This window comes from Dryobates pubescens, chromosome 22 (assembly GCF_014839835.1).
Source record: "Dryobates pubescens isolate bDryPub1 chromosome 22, bDryPub1.pri, whole genome shotgun sequence".
Taxonomy (NCBI): domain Eukaryota; kingdom Metazoa; phylum Chordata; class Aves; order Piciformes; family Picidae; genus Dryobates; species Dryobates pubescens.
Window position 1 is genome coordinate 15374148 of NC_071633.1, and position 25923 is coordinate 15400070.

The 25923-nt window shown below is 47.2% G+C and overlaps 1 protein-coding gene across 2 annotated transcripts; it reads left to right on the forward strand.

The window, feature by feature from the left end:
* Nucleotides 1-54: 54 nt before the first annotated feature.
* GTF2H1 (general transcription factor IIH subunit 1) lies at nt 55-25161 on the forward strand. 2 transcript variants are annotated; one of them, XM_054171684.1, is made up of 16 exons: nt 55-664; nt 2546-2689; nt 4430-4598; nt 6339-6531; nt 9559-9721; nt 11779-11872; nt 13268-13417; nt 14779-14858; nt 16120-16250; nt 17415-17502; nt 18808-18896; nt 19793-19910; nt 20833-20923; nt 22408-22523; nt 23364-23456; nt 24914-25161. In XM_054171684.1, exons 3-16 carry the CDS (start codon nt 4445-4447, stop codon nt 24998-25000), a joined length of 1647 nt encoding a protein of 548 aa, XP_054027659.1. In that variant the 5' UTR covers nt 55-664; nt 2546-2689; nt 4430-4444; the 3' UTR covers nt 25001-25161. The 2 variants fall into 2 exon arrangements, with proteins under 2 accessions (XP_054027659.1, XP_054027658.1); XM_054171683.1 differs by lacking the exon at nt 2546-2689.
* Nucleotides 25162-25923: the final 762 nt, after the last annotated feature.

The following is a 25923-nucleotide window of genomic DNA, read 5'->3' on the forward strand; positions in this document are numbered from 1 at the left end:
TCCGCCGAGAGGCGGGGACGCTCGTGCTGCGTCATGCCGGGCGCGCCCGCGCGAGAGGAAGCTGCGTCACGTGCGCCCGCCTGCCCCGGCCACGTGACGCTGACGCGCGGCGCCCCCTCCCGCCGCGGGCCGTTGCCGAGGGGAGGCCCCTCCCCCGCAGCGCGGTGGCGGCGGCGCCGCCGACCTAGGAGAGGAGCAGCCGGGCCGCTGGGGCCGATGGCGGGGGACGAACGGGGCCTGCGTACCGCGTGGCCGGGTGACGGCGGGGCACGGGAAGGGCCGGGCGCTGCGCGGCGAGGGGGTGGGTAAGGGGGGCGGTGGCGCTGTTTACTGCCGCGTCACTCCCCCCTCCGCCGCTACTGTCATGGCGACGGGGGAGGGACTGTCACGTGAGCGCGGAGGGGGCGGGAGGGGGACCGGCCCGCGTCACGTGACCGTGCGGCCACGCGTGGCGGCTTGTTCCCTCGTCACGTGAGGCGGGCCCGGCCCCTCCCCGCCCTCCCGGCGCCCCGCGGCTTGTTCCGGTCACGTGCCCACCCCTGCCCGCCCCATGGCCCCGGCGGCGGCGGCCCGACCCCCGTAGCGCCCGCTCCCGCCCCGGGCCCCTCCTTCCGGCAGCGGCCAGCACGCCGGCCCGGAGCTGGTCTCCGCCACTGCCCGCACGGTAAGGTGCCCGCTGGCGCGGGGGACGGGGAGGTGGTGGTGCCGGGCACTCTACTCGTGGGTGTGTGGGGGCCAGCGGGGCCCGATCCGCCGTACGGCCGCGCTGCCCTCGCAGTTCCCTCCTCGGTGTGACAGGGCAGCGCCTGCTGGGGACCGCTGCGGCGGGCCCGGTCCTGCGGCGGCTCGGTGAGGCGTGCTGCGGCGGCCTTTGGCCTCCCGTTCTTCTCTACCTGCTCCCCACCGCGGCAGTGGCGGCCTGGCGGGGCCCGGGGTTCCGTGAGGAAAGGGACTGAAGCGTGGCGGCAGCTGTCTTTCCGCGGCCCCCGGGGAGGGGGCGGTGGAAAGATGGCAGCGCTACGCCGGTGGGATGGTGGCGGGGGGGGGCACCGGGTGCTTGGTTGCGGGTGCGGGCGACAGACAAAGAGGTGCCCTCGATCCGCCTTCCAGGGCAGCGGCCACCTTCTGCCGGGCACGCCAGCAGCCGAACAGAGCCCACCGAGGTCGTCCGAGATACCCTCGGGCCTATTTGTCCGCAGTCCGAAGCACCCATCCCCATATAGGCAAAGAGAGGCCGGGGATGACCCTTCAGGCGGGTTCAGGGCATTTCTCTGCTCGCTGCACTGGTCGCCAGTGTGCAGGACAAACGGCACCGCACAGGCCTCCCCGTTCTGTGAGCAGTGATCCTCTGACAGGTTGCTGCTGCCCACTCTTGTCAGCTCCCGGACCCCACCCTGGGATCCCTGGGCTGTGCAGCCGAACCGTCGGGGCCTGGCTGCCTACCCATGGCACTGCGGTTCGGGCTGGGCCATTGGCGTAGACATTCTGCTGTTCCCTGTGGGGAGTGGAAACCTAGCAGCAAGGCCTGCATCGAGTCTGCCAGAGCTCCCCTGCCACCCCGTGCCTAGCCTGCCCAAGTCGGGGTTATTGAAACGTGTAAAAGTTCTCTTCATTTCTGCTCAGAACCCCAAAAAACCACGTGGGAAGAAACTGAAGTGCTGGTAGTGAAGGGTGCTCAGGACAGGTGTTGTAAGGAACAGGGGAAAGAAGTACCTCGGTTTAGAGGTGTTTAGGAAGAGCTGCTGTGTTAGAGGAAGGGTAACTGTTGGAATTTGATGGTATTTCCTGAAGCTTTTTTCACTCTCACAGGGCTAGGAGGCTTCTGGGTGGTTAAGCAAACAGGACCCTTTTATTGTGTGTTGTATGCTCACACTTAATCTTCCTGATAGACCTTGCCAGTTGTAATTGCAGCTGAAACTGACATCCTCAAGACAGGCTTGATGACAAGTCATACCCCATGGGCTAGAACCAGTGTTCCATCCATCAACTCTTAACCATCACTTCAAAAGCTCTACCACTGAAGAGTTTAAAATAATGTGTCTGACTTCCCTGTTCTGGAAGATACTTAGAGAAAGCTCTGTCTTCCAAAATCTGCAGCTGAAGAACTCTTTTAGCAGCAGATTAAAATGATCCTGTAAAGCTGTAAACCAGCAGCTTTTCCCTGCCTGCATGTTGCAGTCATTGCCCCTTAGAGCAGCAGTGTCATCATCTGCAATACTGACTCCTGGAAACTTAAATGCAGAGGCTCTGAGTTTTGGGCAGGCATGGAGAGAGCATTGCTGGCTCTCACCCTTCTGTGTGCTAAAACCTTAAGAGTCCAAAAAGAAGAAGAGACTGGCGTGCCTGAGTGTGTTTAGCACAGACACACTCTTCCCCTCTGCAGTGAGTAGGGGACCAGCCTCATACTCTTCCAGCAGAGAGGCAAGATTTCTGTTTCAGAATTCTCCCTTTATTTCTTGTTACAAGAAGCCATTTTGTGTGCATTAGTGACAGGCAGTAACTTCCCTAAATCCTGGTTATTAGTATCTTTTATTCTTTCTCCAAGGTTTTGCCCATTTTGGGTAATGCTTACTGTGCTTGTGAGTCGTGTCATCCTGCTGCCACCCCTAAATCACTGCATGAGAAAGGAAGCACAGCAATGAGATAAAGCAAGAACAGCAGCGAGCTAGTGTGTTCACTCTCCCAGAAGGTAGGACAAGTCACTTGTGGGATAATTGTGTGCTCATGGATTGCACACTGCAGGGCACTGTGCTGGAAGCACCATGGCTGTAAAGGAGAAGTTGCTAGCTGCTGATCCTTTTCTGCCAGAGCTGAAAGACTGGTTGTAGGTGGGTGAAATAGGCATGGTAGAAAAGCAAAGCAGCTTGCATCAGAATGAGCCTGACTCTGGAAATGCTCTCCTTTTTCTTCCAGTTCAGTACCAGTTTATTTCCTTTGTATTCTGTGGCTTTGTCTCTGCTGCACTGGATAACAATGACCTTAGAGGATTGTAAAGTAACAAAGGGAGGAGGGGGGAAGTCAAAATCCTTGGTCTTGCATACCTTTTTTCCAGTCAGTTACAGTGTGTGGCCAGCTGCCCTTTTCTGGGAAGGATAAGGTGCTGATGAGCGACTCCAGGAAGCTCTACATAGAATGATAGCGTCAATAGCACTGGAAGAGAGTAACGCTGCTGGGGAGCCTGTGATGGATTTATCATAGGAAAAGGTGCTGCAGTCATGCCATGCAGTTTTCTTTGAGAAAGAAGTATTAGCAGGGCTGCTCTGGCTGTGGCACAGTGTGTGCTGTGCCTGCTGCAGTGGTGCTGATGTGAAAGCCCACGTTCAGCTCGGCATCGCCGAAGGCTTCGGCAAAGCTTTGCGTGGCTGAAATGGTGAAGGAGCAAAGCTCGAGCACAGAGCCCTTTGGCTGTTCTTTCCATTTAGTGTTTTACTTCACTCATTTTGGGGGATTTTGAAGACTTCTGCTGAAGTGAATGCTGTGCTGTGTTGCATGCAGGGCCCAGGAAATATTAGAGGTGTTCTAAAGCAGAGGAAAGAGGAGGCTCAGCATTTTAAAATACCATTTTATGTGTCAGTAGTAAAGTTTATGGTGCACAAAATACAGCAGTTGGACAGACTAAACCTTTGCAGCAAGCAGAGCAAAGATGCACATTTTTGGTAAGTGTAGGACAGTGGGTTTGTGGAGTGTGATCCTGCTGCAGTCTTCTTAATCTCCTGGGAAATGTAAGGGTGAACCTGCAGGGAGGAATGACAGTGGCTGCTGGGGAGAAGAATGCAGCAAGCCTCAAAGGGCTTGTTGATGTGAGAGACTGGTGATTAAAACCACCAGTGTGTTGATGTAGGTATGACATTAGTCCCTTGGACTTTAGGGGAGAGGAAGAGTGAACTGGCCAGCTGGAATCAAGTGTACAAAACATTGAGCTTTGGGAAGCACACAGGAGTGTGGCTGCACCTTATCACAGAGAACTGCAAATCTGTGCTGCTTTTTCACATACCTTGTATTCTTCCCTTTTCTGAAATGACTTAACATCTGCCATTCACACTGAAGAAGGGAATGGCTGCCAAATGCCAGAGGAAATGTGGAATTGATGTCAGGCTTAGCTTCAGTACCCTTCTGAACTTGGAAAAACCAGTAAAGGAACAGGAAAACTGGGTTATCAGTTTAAATGTAAGCTTTGCTGGCCTTTTATTGAAGCAAACCCAGCATCAGCAATGCCTTTGGATTCATTTTTGATGTAACTGGCAGTATTCTGTTTAAACTGCTGGTTTCACTGACAGAGGGGATGCTGTTTATGTGGCAGCACGTTTCAGATACGGTGTGGGCACGAACGAGTGAATGTGGGTTGCCTTTCTTGGGTACAGGCAGGAGTAGTGAAAGAGCTGCAGCAGAAATCATGATGCTAATTAGCTCAACTGTGTGTTCCTAATAGCTCCTGGTAGCCACAATGGCAACATCATCTGAAGAAGTCTTACTGATTGTAAAGAAGGTTCGTCAGAAGAAGCAGGATGGAGCTCTCTACCTTATGGCTGAAAGGATCGCATGGGCACCTGAAGGCAAGGACCGATTCACAGTCAGCCATATGTATGCAGACATCAAATGTAAGTCAGCTCTTTTCCTACTCCAGTGGCAGTAAGCAGTAGTTCAATAAACACTTAAATACAACCCAAACCTGAATTTGCCATGAAACACCAGCAGGTAAGTTAGGGAGGCTGTGAAGGTTTAACCAGGTTACTCTGTATAGGGGCAGAAATCAGGGGCGTGGTGAAGGATCACCAGTTCATGAGGGATGCTACTGTACAGCTTCTGTGGCCTTCAGATGCTGTACTGCATTTGCTGCTAACTTTGGATAAACTTCTACTGCAAGTTGAACTGGAAGTCATCTTTGCCACATGCTTGTGGAGAGAAGGGTGGGAGGAGGGTTGAGGAAGGGTATAGGCTTTTCTGTGTTAGAACACAGAAGCTATCTGGAATGGCATGTGGTGAACTAGCCAGCTACAGATGTTTCAGTTTTCATGTAAACCAAACCTTGCTGGCTGGTTTTCCTCCAGCAGACCATAGCTTCAGGAGTGCTAGCTTCTGGAATTTGGCCTAACAGGTGACCATCCAAATCAGCATTTCCTATTGCAGAGTACATGCAAGTGAGAACTGGACAGCAAATGCCTAGAGCATGCTGCCTTTCTGGCTTCAGTTAGTGCTCCTATGCCATGTGCTGTAATGCCAGAAGAAGGAATGGAAAGTAAGTTGCATGGAAAAGGTTTAGTGATGATGGCTGTTTAAAGGCACATACAAGCACTGCAGCATGATCAGAAGTGTGATGAATCAGAAGTAGTGCAGTGTCTCCTTAGATACAGATGTGCTAAGGAGTTTTAAAGCTCTGTTCACCTATAGTACAACTTTGTGAAGGTTTTATTTAGCTGTTTATTGAAGTCTGTTACTTGGATGAAAGGTGCTCTTTTTTGTCATCTAATATTGAGAGGTAAATTTGTAATGGAGATGATGATTTAGTGGTGACATCTGGTTCCTGTCTCCCACTTGCACTGGAGAAAGGGGCAAGATTCAGAGTTAGGTTAGTGCCATTTTTGTGCCACACTGAAGTCAGCGTAGCACAACAGCCCATAAACACAGCTGTCCTTTCCTCTGCTCCCTCTGGTTACAAGAAAGGCAGCAGGAGTTAGGTTTCTCTTGTGAGTCATGAGGGTGTAATAGCACCTTGGAGGCATGGGTGATGGACTTTGGGAATACTGGTGGCTAAAGATGCTTGTCACACCACTTGAAACCAGCCTGCTTTTGCTGCCAGCAGAAGTACTCTTACCCCACCCTGCCTCTGCCCCTCTGTGGGAATTGGTCCAGCTGGAAAAACAAAAGGAGGTTACTTTCAGTGGGTCAGTCTCATGGATTGGCTTGCTGCATGAATGCCAACATCTTACAAGTAAGGCAGCAGGAAGAAGTGGAAAGGGGAAATGAGGTTGTCACCTTTCAGCAGCAGCCTGGACTGGTACCAGGTTCAAGTGTCCAGCTGATGACCATCTGATTTGCAGCCATTTTCTAATGGAGGATGTGGGGAATGCAAAGATTAATCAGGGCTCTTGATCAGTAGCTGAAGGATATTGAGCAGTAAGCTACTGGTGTCTGTGTCTTGTGTTTTAAAGAGAGCAAGGAGCAGGGTTCAGACTAATTCAAGGGGAAGACTGACTGTTCCACTTTGACAGCTGGAATTCACACACAGGGTAACGGTATTGATTGGATGAAGAGGATAACTGATACAAGCAAATACTCTAGGGGGGAGTTTCTTGTCTAAGCTTACTGTCTGCTGCTAATTAATGCTCTCTGTTATCTAGGCCAGAAAATCAGTCCAGAAGGTAAAGCTAAAATTCAGCTCCAGCTAGTATTGCATGCAGGGGACACAACCAACTTTCACTTCTCCAATGAAAGCACAGCAGTGAAGGAGCGAGATGCAGTAAAGGATCTTCTTCAACAGCTGTTGCCCAAGTTCAAAAGGAAAGCTAACAAAGAACTTGAGGAGAAGAACAGGTAAAGAAGCCCTCAGCTTTTTGGGTGTCTTTAAATTGTTTCCTAACTACAGTGTATTTCTGCTAGCAGTTGGTACTGCAACAAAAGTGATAGGGCATTTGTTTCCCTGGTAAAAATCTCTCCACTTCCAGTTTAGAGGCAGTTCCCTGAGCCTTACATAACTGGAACATGTTGAGACTACACTTCTGTTCTCACTGACACGTTCCTGAGGTGTAGAGGCAGCCAGCCCCAGCTGCCACCCAGGCTTTGCTATCCATGGCTGTGAGATGAAAGCACCCCTCTGGCAGTCTGCCTCTTCATAGTCTCCCTAAGTATATATGTACTGCTTAGAAAAGCTGCATTTTCCTTTTCCTTTCTTTTCCAGCAACTATCTTCTGCCTTGATTTGTGATTTTAATTTGGTTTAATTGTTGTTTGGTTTTGTTTCCCCCCTCAAATCTTTCCTGGTGTTTCATATATTCTATCAAACTGCTGAGTGTTTTCCCCCTCTCAAATCTTTCCTGGTGCTTTATATACTCAACCAAACTGCTGAGTGTTCCCCCCCACCCCACTTGAGATGCAGTTTGTTTGTTATTTGACATACAGGATGTTTATTCTAAAAGTAAAAGGCTTGAGAAGGACCTGAGTCCTTTTCCCAAAAAGGCTTCTAGCATACACTTCTGTTCCTTTAAAATGTTTGTGTTAAACCAGTCCTTGTGGCCATAGAGCACCCCTCTCTGGCTCTCCCCAGATGAGCTGCACTTCGTTCCAGCATCTGCTGTGAAACCTGTAGCTACTACTTTCCATTCCCATAGACTGTTGTGGCCTGGAACTTAGGCAGGTTAAAGCTGGGGTTTCAATCACAGGAGTGCTGCCTCATTGGGCAGACTGAATCTTTACAAGGAGTTTTCCCAGCAGAAGGGCAGGAGCCCATGTGCTGGAGCTCTGACACACCCAGGCTTAACTGGTTCCAGTACTGTAGCAACCACTAGGGTCTACAGCAGTGCAGGCTGCTTTGGCACTACTTACCAGGTAGTTTCTCTAGGCTGCATGCCTTATTTGCAACAGCTTTAATGCTGAGTACAGAGCAGCCTTAGCTCTGAATCTTTGTGTGCAGCATTTTGCCACACAGCACAAAGAGCTTGCCTGAAGGGAGGTTGTAAGCCAGGTGGGCGTTGGTCTCTTCTCCCAGGCAACCAGCACCAGAACAAGAGGACACAGTCTCAAGCTGCACCAGGGGAGGTTTAGGCTGGAGGTGAGGAAGAAGTTCTTCATAGAAAGAGTGATTGGCCATTGGAATGTGCTGCCCAGGGAGGTGGTGGAGTCACCATCACTGGTGATGTTTAAGAAGAGACTGGATGGGGTGCTTGGTGCCCTGGTTTAGTTGATTAGATGGTGTTGGGTGATAGGTTGGCGTCAATGACCTCTGAGGTCTTTTCCAATCTGGTTAATTCTATTCTACTACTTTTCTACTCTATTCTATTCCTAGTTACACACAAGCCACATCTCCACTCATCAGGGTCACCTTTTGTTATACTATAGTTGGTCTATTTATCTGGAGCACAGCTTCCAGCTTTGTTGTTCTATAGATGTTCAAATCACCCTGAGCAGTGCTTCCAGGACAAGATGTAAGCTGGCAAAGACCTTTATTACTTTATACAGCAACATTATCTAGTCTGTCAGAAGGCACATGGGTCACATCTCAGTTGGTTATTTTCTACTGGCATGGGTGTAATTAAGGCATAAATAGGTCAAAATAACAAAACAGTATTTCAACACATCCAACCAAATTCTGCCTAGTTTCTCTCCTTCAGTTACAAGGTGTTTACATTCTTTTCAGTCAAAGACAAAACATAGCCCTCTCTAACTGGAGCAAAGGCAAATCTTCCCTATAGCCTTCCAAAGTTATCTGAAAACAACCTCCTCCTACACATGCTCAGTCACAATCTGTTAGAATAGAATAGAATAGACCAGGTTGGAAGAGACCTTTGAGATCATCAAGTCCAACCTATCATCCAACACCATCTAATCAACTAAACCATGGCACCAAGCACCCCATCAAGTCTCTTCCTAAACACTTCCAGTGCTGGTGACTCCACCACCTCCTTGGGCAGCACATTCCCATGGCCAATCTCTCCTTCTATGAAAAATTGCTTCCTAATATCCAGCCTAAACCTCCCCTGGCGCAGCTTGAGACTGTGTCCTCTTGTTCTGGTGCTGCTTGCCTGGGAGAAGAGACCAAGCCCCACCTGGCTACAACCTCCCTTCAGGGAGTTGGAGAGAGCAAGAAGGTCTCCCCTGAGCCTCCTCTTCTCCAGGCTAAGCAACCCCAGCTCCCTCAGCCTCTCCTCACAGGGCTGTGCTCCAGACCCCTCCCCAGCTTTGTTGCCCTTCTCTGGACACCTTCCAGCAAGTCAACATCTTTCCTAAACTGAGGGGCCCATTGGACCATTAGAAGCCCAAGTCTAGTGAGAGGGCTTCATTAGCTTTATTTGCAGTAGATGAGGCACAAAAATTTCAGTCAAGAGGGGATTGGACGTGGCACTCAGTGCCATGGTTTAGTAGTCATGAGGTGTTGGGTGACAGGTTGAGCTTGATGATCTTTGAGGTCTTTTCCAACCTTATTGATTCTATGATTCCTGAATTTTAAGATCTTAAACAAGAACTGGATAGTGCTGACACCTCCTTCCCCCACCCCCTTTCTTATGGAAGACCAAGAAAATCCATAGAGGCTTTTACAGTTCAGGAGACTCCAATCCTGGATGTGCAAAGACACGAGAGCACCACGGAGTAATTAGGACAAGACAATGAACCCCCCATTAACTTTTTCTTGGGCATTAACTGCTTTCTGTGCTACTCCTCACACATTTTTTATCTGAATGTTCTGAACCAAACAGAGCTCTTGCTGTTGGTGGTTGTGTTGAGGGCTGCACAGCGTTCTGAAAGCCAAGTTTGTGTCTGTTCCTTTTGTGAGCTCTACGTTAGCGATGGAAATCCCAGGGGCCGATTCTGCAGCGTTTCAATTCTATTCACTACATTCTTTTACCAGAATGCTGCAAGAAGATCCTGTTTTGTTTCAGCTCTATAAAGACCTTGTTGTGAGCCAAGTAATCAGTGCTGAAGAATTCTGGGCCAACCGTTTAAGCCTGAACGCAGGGGATAATTCTGCGGCACCTAGCAAGCAGGATGTGGGCATCTCTGCAGCGTTCCTGGTATGTTGAACCTCTAACTTCAAGCATTGGGGAGCAAACAAGTGGGGGAAACTCAAAGAGTTCTTCTCATGTACTTTATTGCCTATACTTTAATGCCTTTACCTGGTTCCACAACCTCTCTCCACGTGTTAGACAACTGCAAGTGTAAACAAGAGTAAAGTTTTGTGCAAATCTGCAAACCTTTAAGCTTTGTCTATTTCAAGTGCTCAGTTTGAACTTGAAACTGTTGGGAGTAGATGACCTGCAAGGCTCCTTCCAACCTCAGCCATTCTATGAACAGGCAGGTATTGTTTGTATTGCTGCACTGCCTCCCATAAAACAGGAGTAACAGGGAGCTTGCAGTCCCAAGATTACAGGGTGTATTAAAAGAGCATCTGTTGCAGCTTGACAGGCAGAAATGAAACTGCAGAGAATTTCCACACAAAAGGTTTTGCTCCCTCCCCAGTTTGGTGTTTTTTTAAACCAGTACATGCTTTCAGCTACTTGAAAAACAGCTTCTCTGTCTGAAAGCTCTTTTTAACTCTCTTTTTTCCCCAGCTTTGCTCTGTTATGCATTTGCAGAAGCCATGCTTCAGTAATCTCAGTGCAGTCTAGAAGTAATCTGGGTACAACCTTCAGATTCCTCCCACAGAGACATGTTTCTGCTTCTGCAGCAAAGGTCACACAGATTCTGACTCTTTAGCCAGAATCCCATTTCCAGCTTTGCAATTATTGTGCATACATCAAGGGTTTAGGGGGGAAAGAGGAGTTGGGGGCTATGACTTGGCTGCTGTAAAAAACAGTTGGGTTTTTCCCTCTAGAAATACCTGAATCTGTTACCAAATGAACTTGATTGCTCTGCTTTCCTGTCTCCCATTATCCTTACACCTTAACATTGAAACCAACCAACCAAAAGCCACAAACCTTCAAAAGTGAGGTTGTGCTTGTGTACTCTGCATTTGTGGAGAAGAAAGCTTCTGATGTTAAGATATCCCAGTTCAAGGTTAAGGAACTGGCTCTGCTCAGAGCGAGTCTTTCTGTAGGAAGAAGGTGGTGCAAAAGCTAGGATTCAGGTGTACAGGAGGAGGAAGAGAAGCAGGGCAGCATATGCCATCACATACACAATTTTTACTGTTACTAAGAACTGGGCTGAGCACTTGCCTGCTCCAGACCTGCTCCTGAAGAGACCACTGAGATCCAACTTGCAAGTCCTTGCTTACTTACCCTCAATTTCTAAATTCACTTTTATTTATCAAGTATATTTTCATGTATAAGGCCATAAGATGTAAGAGCCATAAATCCTCTTTTTGTCCCTTCTTTATCATCACTGATTATTCACTAGCTGAACTGTTGAATGAAGATGAGGCATGTCCAGTAAACATCCCTATTGGCACTTTGAAACAAGGATATGTTAAAACCAAGCATCCCTCCTTTTGACTGACAGTGGTCGTGGCTTTTCATCTTCCAAAGCTTGCACTCTCCCTGGGGAATTGTCCTTTAAGTAATAAGGATTTAAGCAAGGAGTAATTGATGCATCTTCTTCCAATTCCTCTGCCAAAAATACCCATTTGTGATCAAATCTCCTATGGATTATTGGAGGAAGAAGATGATCTGCAGGAGAATATGGAAGAGAAGGTTCCAAGGAGACCTTCTTGTGGCCTTCCAGGATCTGAAGAGCGCTACTAGAAAGCTGGGGAGGGACTTTTTAAGGTGTCAGGGAGTGATAGGACTGGGGGGGATGGAACAAAACTAGAAATGGGTAGATTCAGATTGGATGGTAGGAGGAAGTTCTTCCCCATGAGGGTGGTGAGAAACTGGCACAGGTTGCCCAGGGAGGTGGTGGAAACCTCATCCCTGGAGGTTTTTAAGGCCAGGCCAGGATGTGGCTGTGAGCAACCTGCTGTAGTGTGAGGTGTCCCTGCCCATGGCAGGGGGGTTTGGAACTGGCTGAGCCTTGAGGTCCCTTCCAAACCCTAACAGTTCTATGATTGCAAGATGCCAGTTCTTTCCCTTCTCCACTTACAGAAGGCCTTCAGTCAGCCATGACTGGTTTTCCTCCCTGTGTGCTTTGCTTTTAGGCTGACGTTCGGCCTCAAACCGACGGCTGCAACGGTCTGAGGTACAACTTGACTTCAGATATCATTGAATCCATATTCCGGACATACCCTGCAGGTAAGGGCAGTGCTTGACCTAACACAGACATGCACTTAACAGCTGTGTTCTACTGACTTCAGATGAAAAGGGTAGAATGTTAGTCTGAGCTGAGCCTGAGAGTACAAAGAGCCTTATCTTCAGTCCTCAGGATGATCTGCCCTGCCTCATGTGAAGGGTGGGAAGAAGCACGTGTTTAAAACATGCTTCTGAAGCAAAAACCTGGGGGGTTCTCTCTTCTTCTTAAATTAAAACAGTTGAACTTCTGTTGATCTTATAGATATATAGATATAACAAAAAAGAAAAGGTCAAGACAAGCTGAACTGTTTAAATGTTTAACAAGGAAAAACCCCAGCAACAGCTTGTGACTAGAGATCTGGTTTGCCTGATACTCCCCTCCTCAGCTTCTTAACTGTTACTTTTCTCATTAAATCACCTTTGGGAGGGAAATAATCTGATTGCCATTGTTCCCTTGCCATTCTGCTGAGCACTGCCACTGGTTCATTCTGGCCCCTACCTCAAAAGACTGAGGGTAGCTAAAACTCTGGCAAATGAGGCTTCTTGTGCTCGTGCAATTCAGATTGTTCAGACCACTGCTAGTGCATTTCTTTTTCAAAGCATTAGCCAGCCTTGCAGGGCATAAAAGAGGACCTGTTTGCTCCTGCTTAACCACTGCATGCCCTTACATTTGCTCAGCCTGAGTGAAGGCAGCACCAGGCAAAGCAAGGAAGCCAGCAAGGGAATTTTAACCTGGAATAGCGTGACAAGGAGGAATGATTTCAGGTTGAGGGAGAGTAGGTTCAGACTGGATCTTAGGAAGAAACTCTTCAGAAGAAGGGTAGTGAGACTCTGGAATAGGCTGCCCAGGGTGGTTTTAGATGCCTTCTTCCTGGGGGTGTTGAAGGCCAGGTTGGATGAGGCCTTGTGCAGCTGAGTCTAGTTGAGAGGCATCCCTGCCCATAGTGGGGAGGTTGGAGTAGGTGATCTCTAAGGTGCCTATGGTCCTAAGCCATTCTATGATTCTGTGAACATTGAGTGTCCAATTTAATGTGCCAAATACCTCTTTTGGTTAAGGGGCATTCCCTGTGTCCCCACTCTGTAGTGATTTCTGGCATGCAGAAAGCTGTGGCTTCTGTCTTCACTGGTATTGAAATGAGCATTTCACAGCTGCTGACTTTGAGTTTAGACTGAGTGTGTGATCCCTGGAAACCTTTGCTCTCTTGTTCAAGATTTTGCCCTGGATACCTTTTTCTCTGCCTGGAGCTGGGTAGAAGATTTAGAAGCCTAAAGCTCTACCACAGGGTAGATGATCTCTGAGGTCCCTTCCGACCTGAGCTGTTCCGTGGTGCTGTGATTCTGTGATGTCCAAAGATGTGTGAAACAGTTCATAACCATTGTGGGGGGTTTTGTTCACAGTCAAAATGAAATATGCAGAAAATGTTCCACATAACATGATGGAGAAGGAATTCTGGACACGATTTTTTCAGTCTCATTACTTCCACCGGGACAGGCTCAATACAGGCTCAAAAGACCTCTTTGCAGAATGTGCCAAACTGGATGAAAAAGGTAAGCTTGGTGACTTTGCCTCTGCAGCAACCTGCCATGGTCTTAACTACACCCTAGAGCACACCACCTTCCAGCAAGAGGTGTATCTAGCAAGCCAGCAAAGCTGAAGTCAGAAATGTGCTTGCTTGGTGGAGCAGCTTGTCTGTGGAACTGTCAAGCAAAAGCCACAGTTGTCATTGGAAGCTAGCTGCAGGTTTGCTGCTGTTTGTGTTTCATAGCCAGTGCAGATCTGGAAACAAATTAGACTTTGGAAAGTGGTAGCACTAGAAATAAGCTTTGTTACAACTCATGCTACAGTAACTGCCTGGAAGGGGCCTCCAAGAAGGCTGGGAAGGGACTCTTTCAAAGGGGATAGGACAAGGGGCAATGGTTTGGAATTAGGGAAGAGGACATAGAGGTTGGACATGAGGAACAAGTTCTTTGCCATGAGGGTACTGGATCACTGGAAGGGGTTGCCCAGGGAAGGAGTTGAGGCCCCATCCTTGGAGATACTCAAGGTCAGGCTTGACTAGGCTCTGACCAGCCTGATCTATTGAAGGATGTCCCTGCTTACTGCAGGGGGGTTGGACTGGATGAGCTTTGGAGGTCCCTTCCAACCCAAGCCATTCTATGTGCTGTAATGCTAGGTTGACCATGCTGTGCCATCAGTTCCTGGGATAATTTCACCTGCAGCATCATTCTGTGGTATGTGCACAACTGACAAAACCTGTAGCTTTTGTTACAGATCAGTTTGCAGTTCTAGACAAAGGTGGCTCTTGCTTAAGATTTTCCAGAGGAGCTGCCCATCCCTCTTCCCTGTCAGCCTTTTTAATGTGAAGTCTTAAAATAGCCTCAGACTTCAGATTTTCAGTGAATTCTGGGGGTAGGTTTGTGACACTAACAGAACTGAGATCTCTTAACACCATCCCTTAGTCTGGTGTTCTAGCATTCTATGAGGGATCCACAGCCCTTCACAAGTAAAATCTCTCAGCAGATACAAATGAACCATTCTACCCCAAGGCAGGCCAGCAAGAGAGTGCCAAAAGGAGAACAGGCACAATTAAGGCTTCCAACTAGTACAGCTACATCTTCAGTTTATGTCTTTTAACCAAACAGTATCCATGAGGTGTAGAAGCTGATGAAGACTGCACTAATTAGCAATCTCTTACAATGACTTTGCAGCTTTATTGCTTGTTTTAAAATGGAACTTTGAAGAGAGGGGAAGGTTTTACTCACAGTGATAGCTGGCTAGCTGCAGAACCTGTGTGTCTTCTCCTTTCAAGGTTAAGCATGATCTGATAACCTCCCCCCAATTATTTGTTTAGATAGAGTTTTTCATGGTTCTTTGGGTGTTGTTTGTTTGGTTTTTTTTCCCCATACAGGTTTAAAAACGATGGTGTCCCAAGGAGTGAAAAACCCCCTGATAGATTTAACAGCTTTGGATGATAAATCATTAGATGAAGTAAGTAGCTGGCAAAAAACACAACCCAACACACCCCTGCCCCCCTTCAGTTTCATTGCAGGAGAAACTGGCTTGCTCTTCTAACTACAAATACCACTTTGTAACTACAAATACCACATCAATTACTGGGCTGCTGCAGAGGTTGGGTAGTCAACATGCACACAGTTGTCTGTGTGTAAAGAAATTGAGGCTGTGCCCATGGACCTGTGTGCCTCAGCTGGCTGCCTGCCTTACTGTGCTGGGTCTAAAGGCAAGATTTCCCTGTTTTTATTAAGGAGTTATCCTTCCACTTGGGTGGCTTTTTCTCTTTTGTCTAAAATTGACTCCCCAGCTTCTTCCTACCTCCTGGAACCTGTAACAGTAGCACAAAGTCTCTGCATTTGTTTTCATTTTGAACATTGCTATTTGGTTAAGCTTGACTCTGAGGACACTTGACACAATGCTCTTTGTTTAGCTTGAAATCCCATAACATAGCAACTAATTTGAGCCACTGCCTGCCTCCAAGTACAACTCAAGTGTCTTAAGTGATGCACCATGATGTGAAGCAGCTGAATGATACCCACACTCCAATTCTTGAGTTTTCATTAATGGTGATGCTGCATTTCTAACTTTGGGGTTGGTTGGGGCTTTTTTTGGTTGGTTTGTTAAGAGTTGTACAAAAGGTACCAGTGTGAAAGTGGGCTGGAGCTTAGGAGGGGTGTGACTGAACCTGCAAACTGCCCTAGTTCCCCCTTTGGGGCTGGTTGCTGCACATGGAGTGAAGCGAGTTGTCTTCAGCCAGCTGGTAACTGGGGAACACTGCCAACATCAAGGCTTGAGATTGGATTCCTGGCAACATCACTTCCTCCTGACAGGTGTCATTTAGCCTGGGGGCTGCTGGTGCCCCACAAGATGCTGAAGAGAGGTCAGAAAAGCAGTTGGTAACTCTTACTTGCCATCCAAGCCTATCTGTTTTGTACAGGTGATCCTTCTTGTTTTAACTGAAGTTCTGGTTTTACCTCATGGCCTTAGAAAACTCTCTTAAGACTTGTTTTCCTCCTTCTCTCAGACACCTCTAAACTGCCAAGAATAAAATAACCCACAGAGATTTCCCCCCAAGTACCTAAGGTGGTGGTGGAGCAAGGTAGTAAAATGCTGCTTCAGGCAGCGTCACTCAGAAGAGTTCAGAGGGGGGTGGCATAAAAGCTTCCTGACTCAATGGAAGACAGAAGTGTCCTTCTGGTTTTTGGGCAGGAGGCAGCTAACACTGTTTTCTTCTTAGGGCTATGGTGTTGCTTCAGTGGCCTCTACATCAAATGCCTCCAAATCCGCTCGAGAAAGTAGCAACGCTGCCATTATCAAACGCTTTAATCATCACAGTGCCATGGTCCTTGCAGCTGGCCTCAGGAAACAGTAAGTTCCAATCCTGTGTAAAAGCCCTTTTGGTAACCAATTCTGAGGAGTTTCCCCAAACAAAAATACCTCTCCAATCACTGACCCCCAACCCTTTCTATTCATTTTTGTCACAAATGAAAATGGCCTTCAGGTTCCATTTTACTTCAGAAAAGCTTTTCATGGCTGTCTGAGATGAGCAGTGCTGTCCTTAGCTGAGTTATCACAGGAAGCAGGTGAAAAGGGAAAGGATGTTGCTGCCTTACTTCTGTAGCTCTAGTGAAGGCTGCAGAAGCAGTATTCTGTTTGCTGTGTGGCAAACAGAGGTCTGGGGCAGGGAGTTTCTGTTGCCTGCCTCCCAGGGACAGGTCTGGTGGAGCTTCCTGTAGTGGGGTGCATGGATGTAAGTAAATGAGGAAGCAAAAATCCAGTGTGGCATGGGTGGATCAGGTGAACAATTTCCCCTGTGCAATGCCCTGCCTGCCCCTGACCAAAAACCCCCAAATAACCCTGTCAGGTGGTTCCATGTGTTTACAGTCAAGTTCACAACTGGAACTTAAGAGAGGCATGAAGTGGGGTTGATGTGAAATCTGCTTCACAACTGGTTTATAAACAGCCACCAAAGGGTTACTACTCTACCCCAATCCTGCAGACCTGACCTGTAAGATACCTTAATTAAATGCTTTCTCCTGTATAGCTGTGCTCCCTCATGTCATTCTTTGTGCCTTGCACCAGCTGAACACTGTACCTTAAAGGATCTCTTCTGGGTAATGTGTGTTGCTGATTCTCAGTTCAGAAAGAGGCAAAACAGTAACTCTTACTCCAAACCAGCAGTATCTCAGGGCTCCCCTAGCTCTGCTCATACCTGGTTGGCACAGGTTTGCAGAGCATTTCTAGTTTAGTCCTGATTTTGTGTTGCATTGTTGGCATGCTGCTATTTGGGGAGAGGGAGAAGCACCCTCCCTTGCTGGTGAATGTCCTCCTTGACAAGCAGAGTTATTAGAGGAGCTGGTTCCTTCTATCTAGATCAACTGCTAGAAATGAAGACACCAGGGGAAAAAAAGACATGCAGTATGTGAACATGCCTATAAAACTTTTGAAACAGATGTATTTACTTTGTCTCTAGCTTGTATCTTAAGTTTCCTGTGAGGTGAATTCTTCTTAATGCTGTTTCTCTATTTTAAGAGAAGCACAAAATGACCATTACAGTGAGACCAGCAGTACGGATGGAAACTCCAGGGATTCAGATTTCTTTCAGCCACCAATGAAAAAGGTATAAAGTTAGCTGATGCAATTCTAATGGAATGGAACTGGAAGCTCAAAAGATTGCTGAAGGTTCCATACTTGGTTTATGATGCATCTAAAATGATCCTTTCTTAGCTTTGCTTAGAAGTGTCTAACCTAAGAACCCGAGGGCCTGGCACACGCTTGGTACCACTGTTTGAGGCAAAGAAATTACACTTGGAAGTATTGCTCTGTGCATCTCTTCAGCAGTGCCCAACACAAGTCCAGCATTCCAGCCTGCTTCTGAGTGGACCCAGAAATCTGGTTCTTCCCATTCACTGCAGTTCTATTTTTGCCTCCTCCTCCCTCCCCTGTTATTTTTTCCAAGTGCCTGACAACTTCCAGAGAACATCCCTCTGAAAGGGGTAGTGGTGTTCAAGCACCAGTATTAACCTATCAAGTGTATTGTTTGTAGAGGGGATAATTAAAGTGGCACATGGCAGCCTTCATCTTAAGGTTAGAAGCTGAAGTGAGGTTCAGCTGATAGCATAGTGACACCTGGTGCACTGAAATCCAGGGCAGCAGCCTGCTTTAGACTAACCATAGCAGCTTGCAGAGTGGAAGAGAGCATTGTAATTGCTGCAGAGCTGAACTGAATGCTCTTGCTGGAGCTGACAGCCTAAATAGCATAGTGCCAGGGCAACCCAAAACCTGTGTGTGGTGGAGGAAAGGTTGTAGCATGCACGTGGTGGTTAAATGTTGAGGAAGTCAACAGATTTGACCTCCTGAAAGCTGCAATCTTTACTGGGGAGAAAATTATACACTAAGACTAGAATAAATGTGGTGAAAAGAGGAGTGAAAGAGCAGCATGAGAGTAGGAGACTTCAAGAACAGCTGTCTGTGCAAAGTCTGCTATCACTGTGCTGTTTTTTCTCAGCACTTATGCTCTGTCACCACCTAGCTTGGGCAGTTAACAGTTTTAGTCTTACACCCCTGAACACCAGCCATTAAATCATTACTGTTTCTGCTTGATATTGAAGATGGTTGGACATAAACAGTGCAAAGAATGATCTGGAAGTGGTGGGGACTGCCAAATTTTGGCCAGAATCTGCAGGGGTGGGAAAAAAAAAAAAAGGGGTAGTGCCAAGGTTTCCAAGTGGCACACTTCAAACAGCACTGGGCACTCTGGAGAGCAGGCATGGAGCATTCCACACCTCTGTTTCCTTTAAGGTTGTAGTAACCTTTCCTCTCAAACTTGGTGAGCTGGATTAAAAAAAAAAAAAATCAAAGGACTCAACAACACATCAAACTGGGTCCTCATGAGTAATGTGTGGAATTCTTTGGCTTATTTTAGGTGAAACTGCAGGAGGCCATTGAATATGAAGATTTAACAAAGAACGATAGCGTTAAAACTATTGCACTAAACTTAAAGAAGTCTGATAGGTAAGTTAACAAAACACACACACAGCTCCTCCAGCACATTCAGTCTTCCAGGTCCCTCACTGCAGCCTGCACAGAACCAGCTGGTTTAGCCTCTGTGCCACAGCCAGGTGTGTTTAGGTTAAGTTTAGGAAGCTGGTAAGATCTCCCCAGTCAAGCAGCTTCCAAGCAATTCCCACTTCAGTTTGGATTTCATCTTGCTTTCCAGCAAGGGAAGTGTCTGGAAGCCTAGCTGAAGGGTTTTGACATGTGGGAGTCTTAACAGACCTATGTTCCCAGTTCAGCACTGTGATGCAGCTTACAGTGGAAAATGTGTTACATGTGAAAATAAAGATAGAATCACAGAATTGTTAGGGTTGGGAGGGACCTCAAGGGTCATCCAGTTCCAACCCCCCTGCCACGGGCAGGGACACCTCACACTACATCACATTGCCCAGAGCCACATTCCAGCCTGGCCTTAGAAGCCTGCAGGGATGAGGCTTCTGCCACCTGCCTGATGATGATTGCAAAGAAAAGCTACTCCCTTTTTCTAAACACTTCAGTTTAAGAGCTTTAGCTGTAACCTCAGAAAAGGAGTGATGCCATAGTGCTCACCTAACTGCACTTAGCTTAGCTTCAGCCCTGTATGGTGTGAATTCCCCCATTCGAAGGATGCTCCCAGAGCTAGGTGGCACAGGCAGCTTTTCATTAGCAAAATGCTGCTCCCAGATTCTCTTCTTTTGCTGCCATACCATCCCTAACCCTGTCTCTTCCCATGTGGCAATGTATATTACTTTATCAGTAAGATAACAAAGCAGCTGCAATTCGAAACACCTGAAGAACAGTCCTCTGAGTTTGGCCTCTCCTTTACCCCTGCTCCTATTAATGCTCTTTTTCTCTTTCCTTTTCTCACCTCACAGGTATTATCATGGTCCAACTCCAATTCAATCACAGCAATATGCAACCAGTCAGGATATAATTAATTCTTTTAATAGTATTAGGCAAGAAATGGAAGCATATGTACCCAAACTAACTCAGGTATGGAAGAACACCCCCCAAAAAATTCCTTCCTTGATTTCAGCGGCTTAGTTTTCTTTGTTATCTCCAATACTTTTTATGTTATTCAATTTATTTTACAACTTGAAGCAATACCTTTTGTGTTTAAAATCTAAACAATAGGGAACTAAGTCCTTGCTGCTACTCAGAGTTACATTCTGCTGTTACCATGGCCTTTGAGGAAATGGAAGGGCATAAAGTAGCAAAGCAGAACTGTCATGCAACATGAAGCACAGGGCAATGTTATTGATCCCACCTCCTGAAGTTTAGGATATAAAGGTCTTAGGAGGTCATAGCAAACAGGTTCATAAATGAACAGGTCTTTCACTCCTAAATAAGTAGGATGGAGATCTCACTGTGGGAAGCAGAAAAGCTCTGTCCTGGCACCTGGAGGGCACTAAAGCCTTGTAGCCAATCTCCTCCCAGCCAGTACCTGATACTCCTTTGTTAGTAAATCTAGAGTTGGCCCTAAGCAAGGCAGCCCCAGCTGTGAATGTGCCACTTTTCTGTATAGTAGTCCTCTCTCTTATTTCAGTGCAAGTGCACAGCCAGGTTTTTTTATTTACTGGGTAGATACAAGGTTTATTTGTCCATAATTGATCAGAGAGCTTTCATTGAAACCATGAGCCATGGGACTTAGAGGCACAGCGTCTAACTGTGGAGAAGAGCAGACTCTTCATCAGAGCTTCCACTGAATCTGCTCCACTGTATTTGAACTCCAGTTGGGTGATAGGTTGGACTTGATGATCTCAAAGGTCTTTTCCAGCCTGGTTAATTCTATTCTATTCTAAATATACAACTTGCTTGTAACAGTCATTGTTGCTGATCTGAAATTCTATTCTAAATAGACAACTTACTTGTCACAGTTGCTGATCTGGAGTATTTGTTCCTTTTCTCCCTTCAGGTTCTTTCAAGTAGTGATGCTGCTAGCACTATTGCAGCCCTGTCACCTGGAGGAGCACTTATGCAGGGTGGAACACAGCAAGCCATAAACCGTAAGGCTCTAGGGTGTAGGGTACTGTAATCCTGTCTGACTGCATTGTACAGCACTGGCTGGCCTGCCCTGTCATCTGCCCCTTAGACTATGTTACACTGAATCAGGAAATTGTGGAAACATGTAGCTGGAGTAATGCTGGGTCCCAGCAGCAAAAGAAAAGCAACACCACGGCCACGCACCAGGGTGGTCCTGGCTACACCAGTGCCGAGGCAAGTGAGTGAGAGAAAATTGTACAGAGCAAGTGATGCAGGATGCACTTGATGCTGAGTGCCCTTACAGATCATGAGTTTTGCTTCTTCAGCAGTTCTATTTTCTGGGTTTTGTGGTTTTTTTTTTAATTTAAATTCCCCCTGAATTTCAGAAAAGAAAGGCAAAGCCTTTGGGAAAACTCTTAAGGAGGCAGGGTCTAGGCAATTCTCTGGAATTAGCTTTTTTCTGCAGCCTGCATTTAAAATCCACAGCTTGCTATGAAAAAGGATGACTCAGTTGTAGGCTGCAAGGGCAAACCAGAAATGCCTCCTTCCCCACATCTCTCTTCAACCACCCCTTTCCCTCTTGTCACACTCCTGCCAGTTTGAGTTCCTGTCTCTGTGGTCTCACAGCAGATGAGTCCCTGTTCTCACAAGATTGGAGTTTTTTAGCAGTCTTTCAGTTTAACTTCTGTTACTTGGTTTGAAGAGCAGCAATAACTGATCCAGACAGCTGAAAAAGCCCAGTGTGGATTCTTTATGGTACTGGAAAGAAAGCAATGAGGTTTTCTCGCCCATCCCAGTTGACATATTGGGTGCTACACTACACTTCTTTGAACCTGACCACCCTGTGGGGTTTTCTTGGGGAAGGGTTGGTTGGTTGTTTTAAACAGCCTTGTCCAAGAGTTCTCTATTCACTGTTCAGCTCACCCTGCTCCTGTCATCCTCACTGACTGTTGGTGCTTTTTGTCTGGTTCTTATGAGTGTGGCTCCTTCCCTGTTCTTGAATCCAGTTACACTTTTCTTCTTTGAGTATCTGGGATACAGTTCCTTGTTCCTGCCTGGATTTTCCATCCTCCACATGCTGTGACCGTATTCTCATTGCCAATAAAACAGAGTGGGGGAAAGCTTACAGCATCCAGAACAGACTATTTAACACTGTGCTGTGAGAACAAGAAGGTACTGGTCCCACAGGCAGTACTGCCACGCTGTTAGAGCTGCTCAACTACACTGCTTCTGATCCTGGGTTAAGTTTGGTGTCCATTCTTTGCCCAGCACAGCTCTCCCTATGTAATATACAAGGTTGCAATCAGATAGCCATAAATGATCTGACTTGATCTGGTATGGCTGATAGTCCTTCTTCAGCCCTGAGGCACCTCAGTGCTCCCTCCCAGCCAAACTTTCTGTGATTCTAGCAGAAGCATAGAATGCTGAACTCCTTCCCTAGCCTGGTGTTCTCATTTCTCATGTGTTAGTTTTGAGTGATGTGACAAAACTCTTTCTCCTGTTGCAGAGATGGTGCCAAATGACATTCAGTCTGAACTGAAACACTTGTACGTGGCAGTAGGGGAGCTGCTACGACACTTCTGGTCCTGCTTTCCTGTTAACACACCATTCCTAGAAGAAAAGGTAGGGGCAGAGCTTCCAGATGTGGCCCTGGTTATGATGTGGCCCTGTGGTGGCTTGATGATGGTTTAGAGTGAGAGTCAGCTCGACAGAACTAAGATACATGCTGTAGATCAGTGCAGCACCTATCCCTAGAACTGAAGGTCACCAACCATGAAGCATTGCTGGTTTGTTCAGCAGTTCTCCTGGTGCTGTTGTTTGAAATCTCTGCATGTCTGTTAACCACCCTCAGGAGCAGTTGCTGTAGCCAGTTTCAAAACAGAATGGCCAGCTCTATTCCAGCTGTGGGTTTCTCATTGCCAGCTTAAACCACACAAACTACAGCTCCCCCTTCCCCTGCACTAAGAGGGATAATAACCTCTGCAGTCACAGCTACAAGAAAGTTTTCCTTACTCTTCTATCCACTGCAAAAACAGCTCAGCTCATAGCTTCAGAACTGCTTTCAAGGGCAGATGTCTATCTACAACCAGCTATGTGATCCTCACCTTTTCCTGTTGCCATGCTTTCTTTTGACATCATATGGATCACAAAGATAAAGAAGTGCATTCAGATATGCTGGATTTTCTTTGCTTGAAGGAAAAACCACACCAAAACCAGGGATGGTTTAGGGAGCATTTTGCCTGTAGTGCTTCCTGACAATGTAATATTGGTCACAGTGGCACACTGCACTCTCAGTCACACTGCACTTGCCTCTCAAAATTGCACACTCAAGAGCTGTTGGAGACTGAGTGTCCCCCAAAACTAGTCACAAAGTGTTGTGTTGGGAGGTTGGTTGGTTGGTTTTCAAAGGAAATGAAACCTCTGTGCAAGTGATTCTAATGCTGGTTTCTGTTTCTCTTACAGGTTGTGAAAATGAGGAGCAACTTGGAAAGATTTCAGGTTACAAAGCTCTGCCCATTCCAAGAAAAACTTCAGAAACAGTATTTAAGCACAAATGTAAGGAGAAAAATACTCTTTCATTACATGGGGGCATGTTGATCATTTGAATCACAACTATCAGAAGATGTTGGCTTTGTTACTTCTTAGCTGAGGGCAATTTGTTAACTAGGAAGTGGGCAGAGGGATTTGAGTACCCAGTTAACCATGGCTGCTCTCCCTGTCTTAGCCCTCTGAGCAACACCAGAAACTGTCAAGAACCACAATTTGAAATGACTTGTGAGACAACAAAACAGAGAAGTCCTGTTCCATTTTTCACTTCCACCAAGAAGTGGAACTTAGCAGCTTCAGAACTGTCTCCCAACCTGTCAGACTTGCAGAGGTCACAGACTAAACACTAGAACAGACGGCACAATTAAGTGGGACCTTCTCAGCCTAGTAGCTCTATGAATTACTCCCTCTTCAGATACCTTGCAGTTGAGTCTTCCATCTGGCATACCTCTGACTTCAGGGAGATTACTCTTAGTGAATAAAAGGGATCCAGCTGATGGAAGGAATGGGAGAGAAGTAGTGAATAAAAGGAATGCAACTGGAGAAGGCGGCAGGAGGTGAAGTGAAAGAAAGGGATCCAGCTGATGAAAGGGGGAAAGGGAATGAGAGGGAGTCAGAGGGGTTGGAGTGGCTGGAGAGCTCCCAAACAGAGAGGGACCTGGGGGTGCTGGTTGACAGCCACCTACACATGAGCCAGCAGTGTGCTCGGGTGGCCAAGAAGGCCAATGGCATCCTGGCCTGCATTAGGAATAGTGTGGCCAGCAGGAGCAGGGAGGTCATTGTGCCCCTGTACTCTGCATTGGGTAGGCCACACCTTGAGTCCTGTGTCCAGTTCTGGGCCCCTCAGTTTAGGAAGGACATTGAGACCCTTGAACGTGTCCAGAGAAGGGCAACAAGGCTGGGGAGAGGTCTTGAGCACAGCCCTGTGAGGAGAGGCTGAGGGAGCTGGGGTTGCTTAGCCTGGAGAAGAGGAGGCTCAGGGGTGACCTCATTGCTCTGTACAACAGCCTGAAGGGTGGTTGTAGCCAGGAAGGGGTTGGTCTCTTCTCTCTAGCAACCAGTACCAGAACAAGGGGACACAGTCTCAAGCTGCTCCAGGGGAAGTTTAGGCTGGAGGTGAGGAGAAAGTTCTTCAGCGAGAGAGTCATTCATCATTGGGATGTGCTGCCCAGGGACGTGATGGAGTCGCTGTCCCTGGAGGTGTTCAAGAGGGGATTGGACATGGCACTTGGTGCCATGGTCTAGTCATGAGGTCTGTGGTGACAGGTTGGACTCGATGATCTTTGAGGTCTCTTCCAACCTTGTTGATACTGTGGATCCAGCTGACAGGAGAGGGAAAGGGAATGAAAGGGATCCAGCTGATGCGGGAGGGAAAGGGAATGAAAGGGATCCAGCTGATGGAGGGGACAGGAGGGGACCTGTTTTCCAGTAGCTGGGACATTGTTTTTCCCCTCTTGCCGTTTCAGCTGGTAAGTCATATAGAAGAGATGCTGCAGACAGCCTACAACAAGTTCCACACGTGGCAGTCCCGGCGCCTGCTGAAGAAGACGTGAAGGTGCATGCTGTACAGGTTTGAGAGCAAACTCTGCCCTAGGGATAGCAGTACAAGCTGGCATACCCACAGATCTCGGAGCTCTTGCAGGACGCCCTGCAGAGCCGTGGACTCCTGGAAACGATGCTAACTGAACTTGCACATGATTTTCTTTCTTGTTCTTTTGGGTTTTTGGTTTTTTTTTTTGGAAAAAGAACTGAGATTAAACTTGAAAACTAGGGAGGGAAAACCAACCAACCAACCAACCAACCACCAAGGAGAGAACCAAAAGAGAAGAGCTGAGGCGCAAACCTATTTAAGAGACACTGTTTACTGCAGTTACTCAGGAACTGCTTTTGATTTGCATTAAGAGCTGCTTTCAGAATAAACCATTCAAAGAGGGTGTGTTAATAAAAACCTGGGTTTCTGTCTAATTTTCCTTTTTCAAGTGAAGTGTATGGCACAGGGTAGAACCTCCAATGTTGGTTTTTTTTCCCCCCTTCTCTTCGCTGGATTCTGGACCTTTTCTTGAGTTCCGATTGTGCTTTCCTGCAGCAGGTTTTCCCCACTGATCATTCTTAGAATGCAGCTTGAGGCTGTTTTCTGCTTCAGACACCTGGGAGAGCAAGACAAGCTTCTGCCATACGTTTCCCTCCACCCAACTGGAAGCAAGAGACGTTGCACTGAAAGCTAACAAGGGTCTGGGGGTCCCTAAAAACCACACTGGGGGGGAAGGGAGGGGAGGGGCAAACATTTGCCTCAGGTCTTGGATTTTTTAATGCAGAACTCTCTTTTTCCCAGCATGTTGGAGTGCAAGTGTGTGTGCTACTGCAATTCCTTTTTTCACCAGTGGCATTTGTTCTGAGGAGAGGCTGCCTTTTTCAAAAGGAAGTGAATAAAATTTCTTACCAAAGTCATTTCTTTTCAGTTCTTAGGCTTTTTATC

What these genes read in the sequence shown, in the direction of transcription:
- GTF2H1 (XM_054171684.1), top strand. Translation starts at nt 4,445, where the DNA reads ATGGCAACATCATCTGAAGAAGTCTTACTGATTGTAAAGAAGGTTCGT. An exon ending in ATGATAAATCATTAGATGAA is followed by an intron (nt 14,859 to 16,119) that starts GTAAGTAGCTGG and finishes TTTTCTTCTTAG; the next exon opens with GGCTATGGTGTTGCTTCAGT. An exon ending in CACCATTCCTAGAAGAAAAG is followed by an intron (nt 22,524 to 23,363) that starts GTAGGGGCAGAG and finishes TTTCTCTTACAG; the next exon opens with GTTGTGAAAATGAGGAGCAA.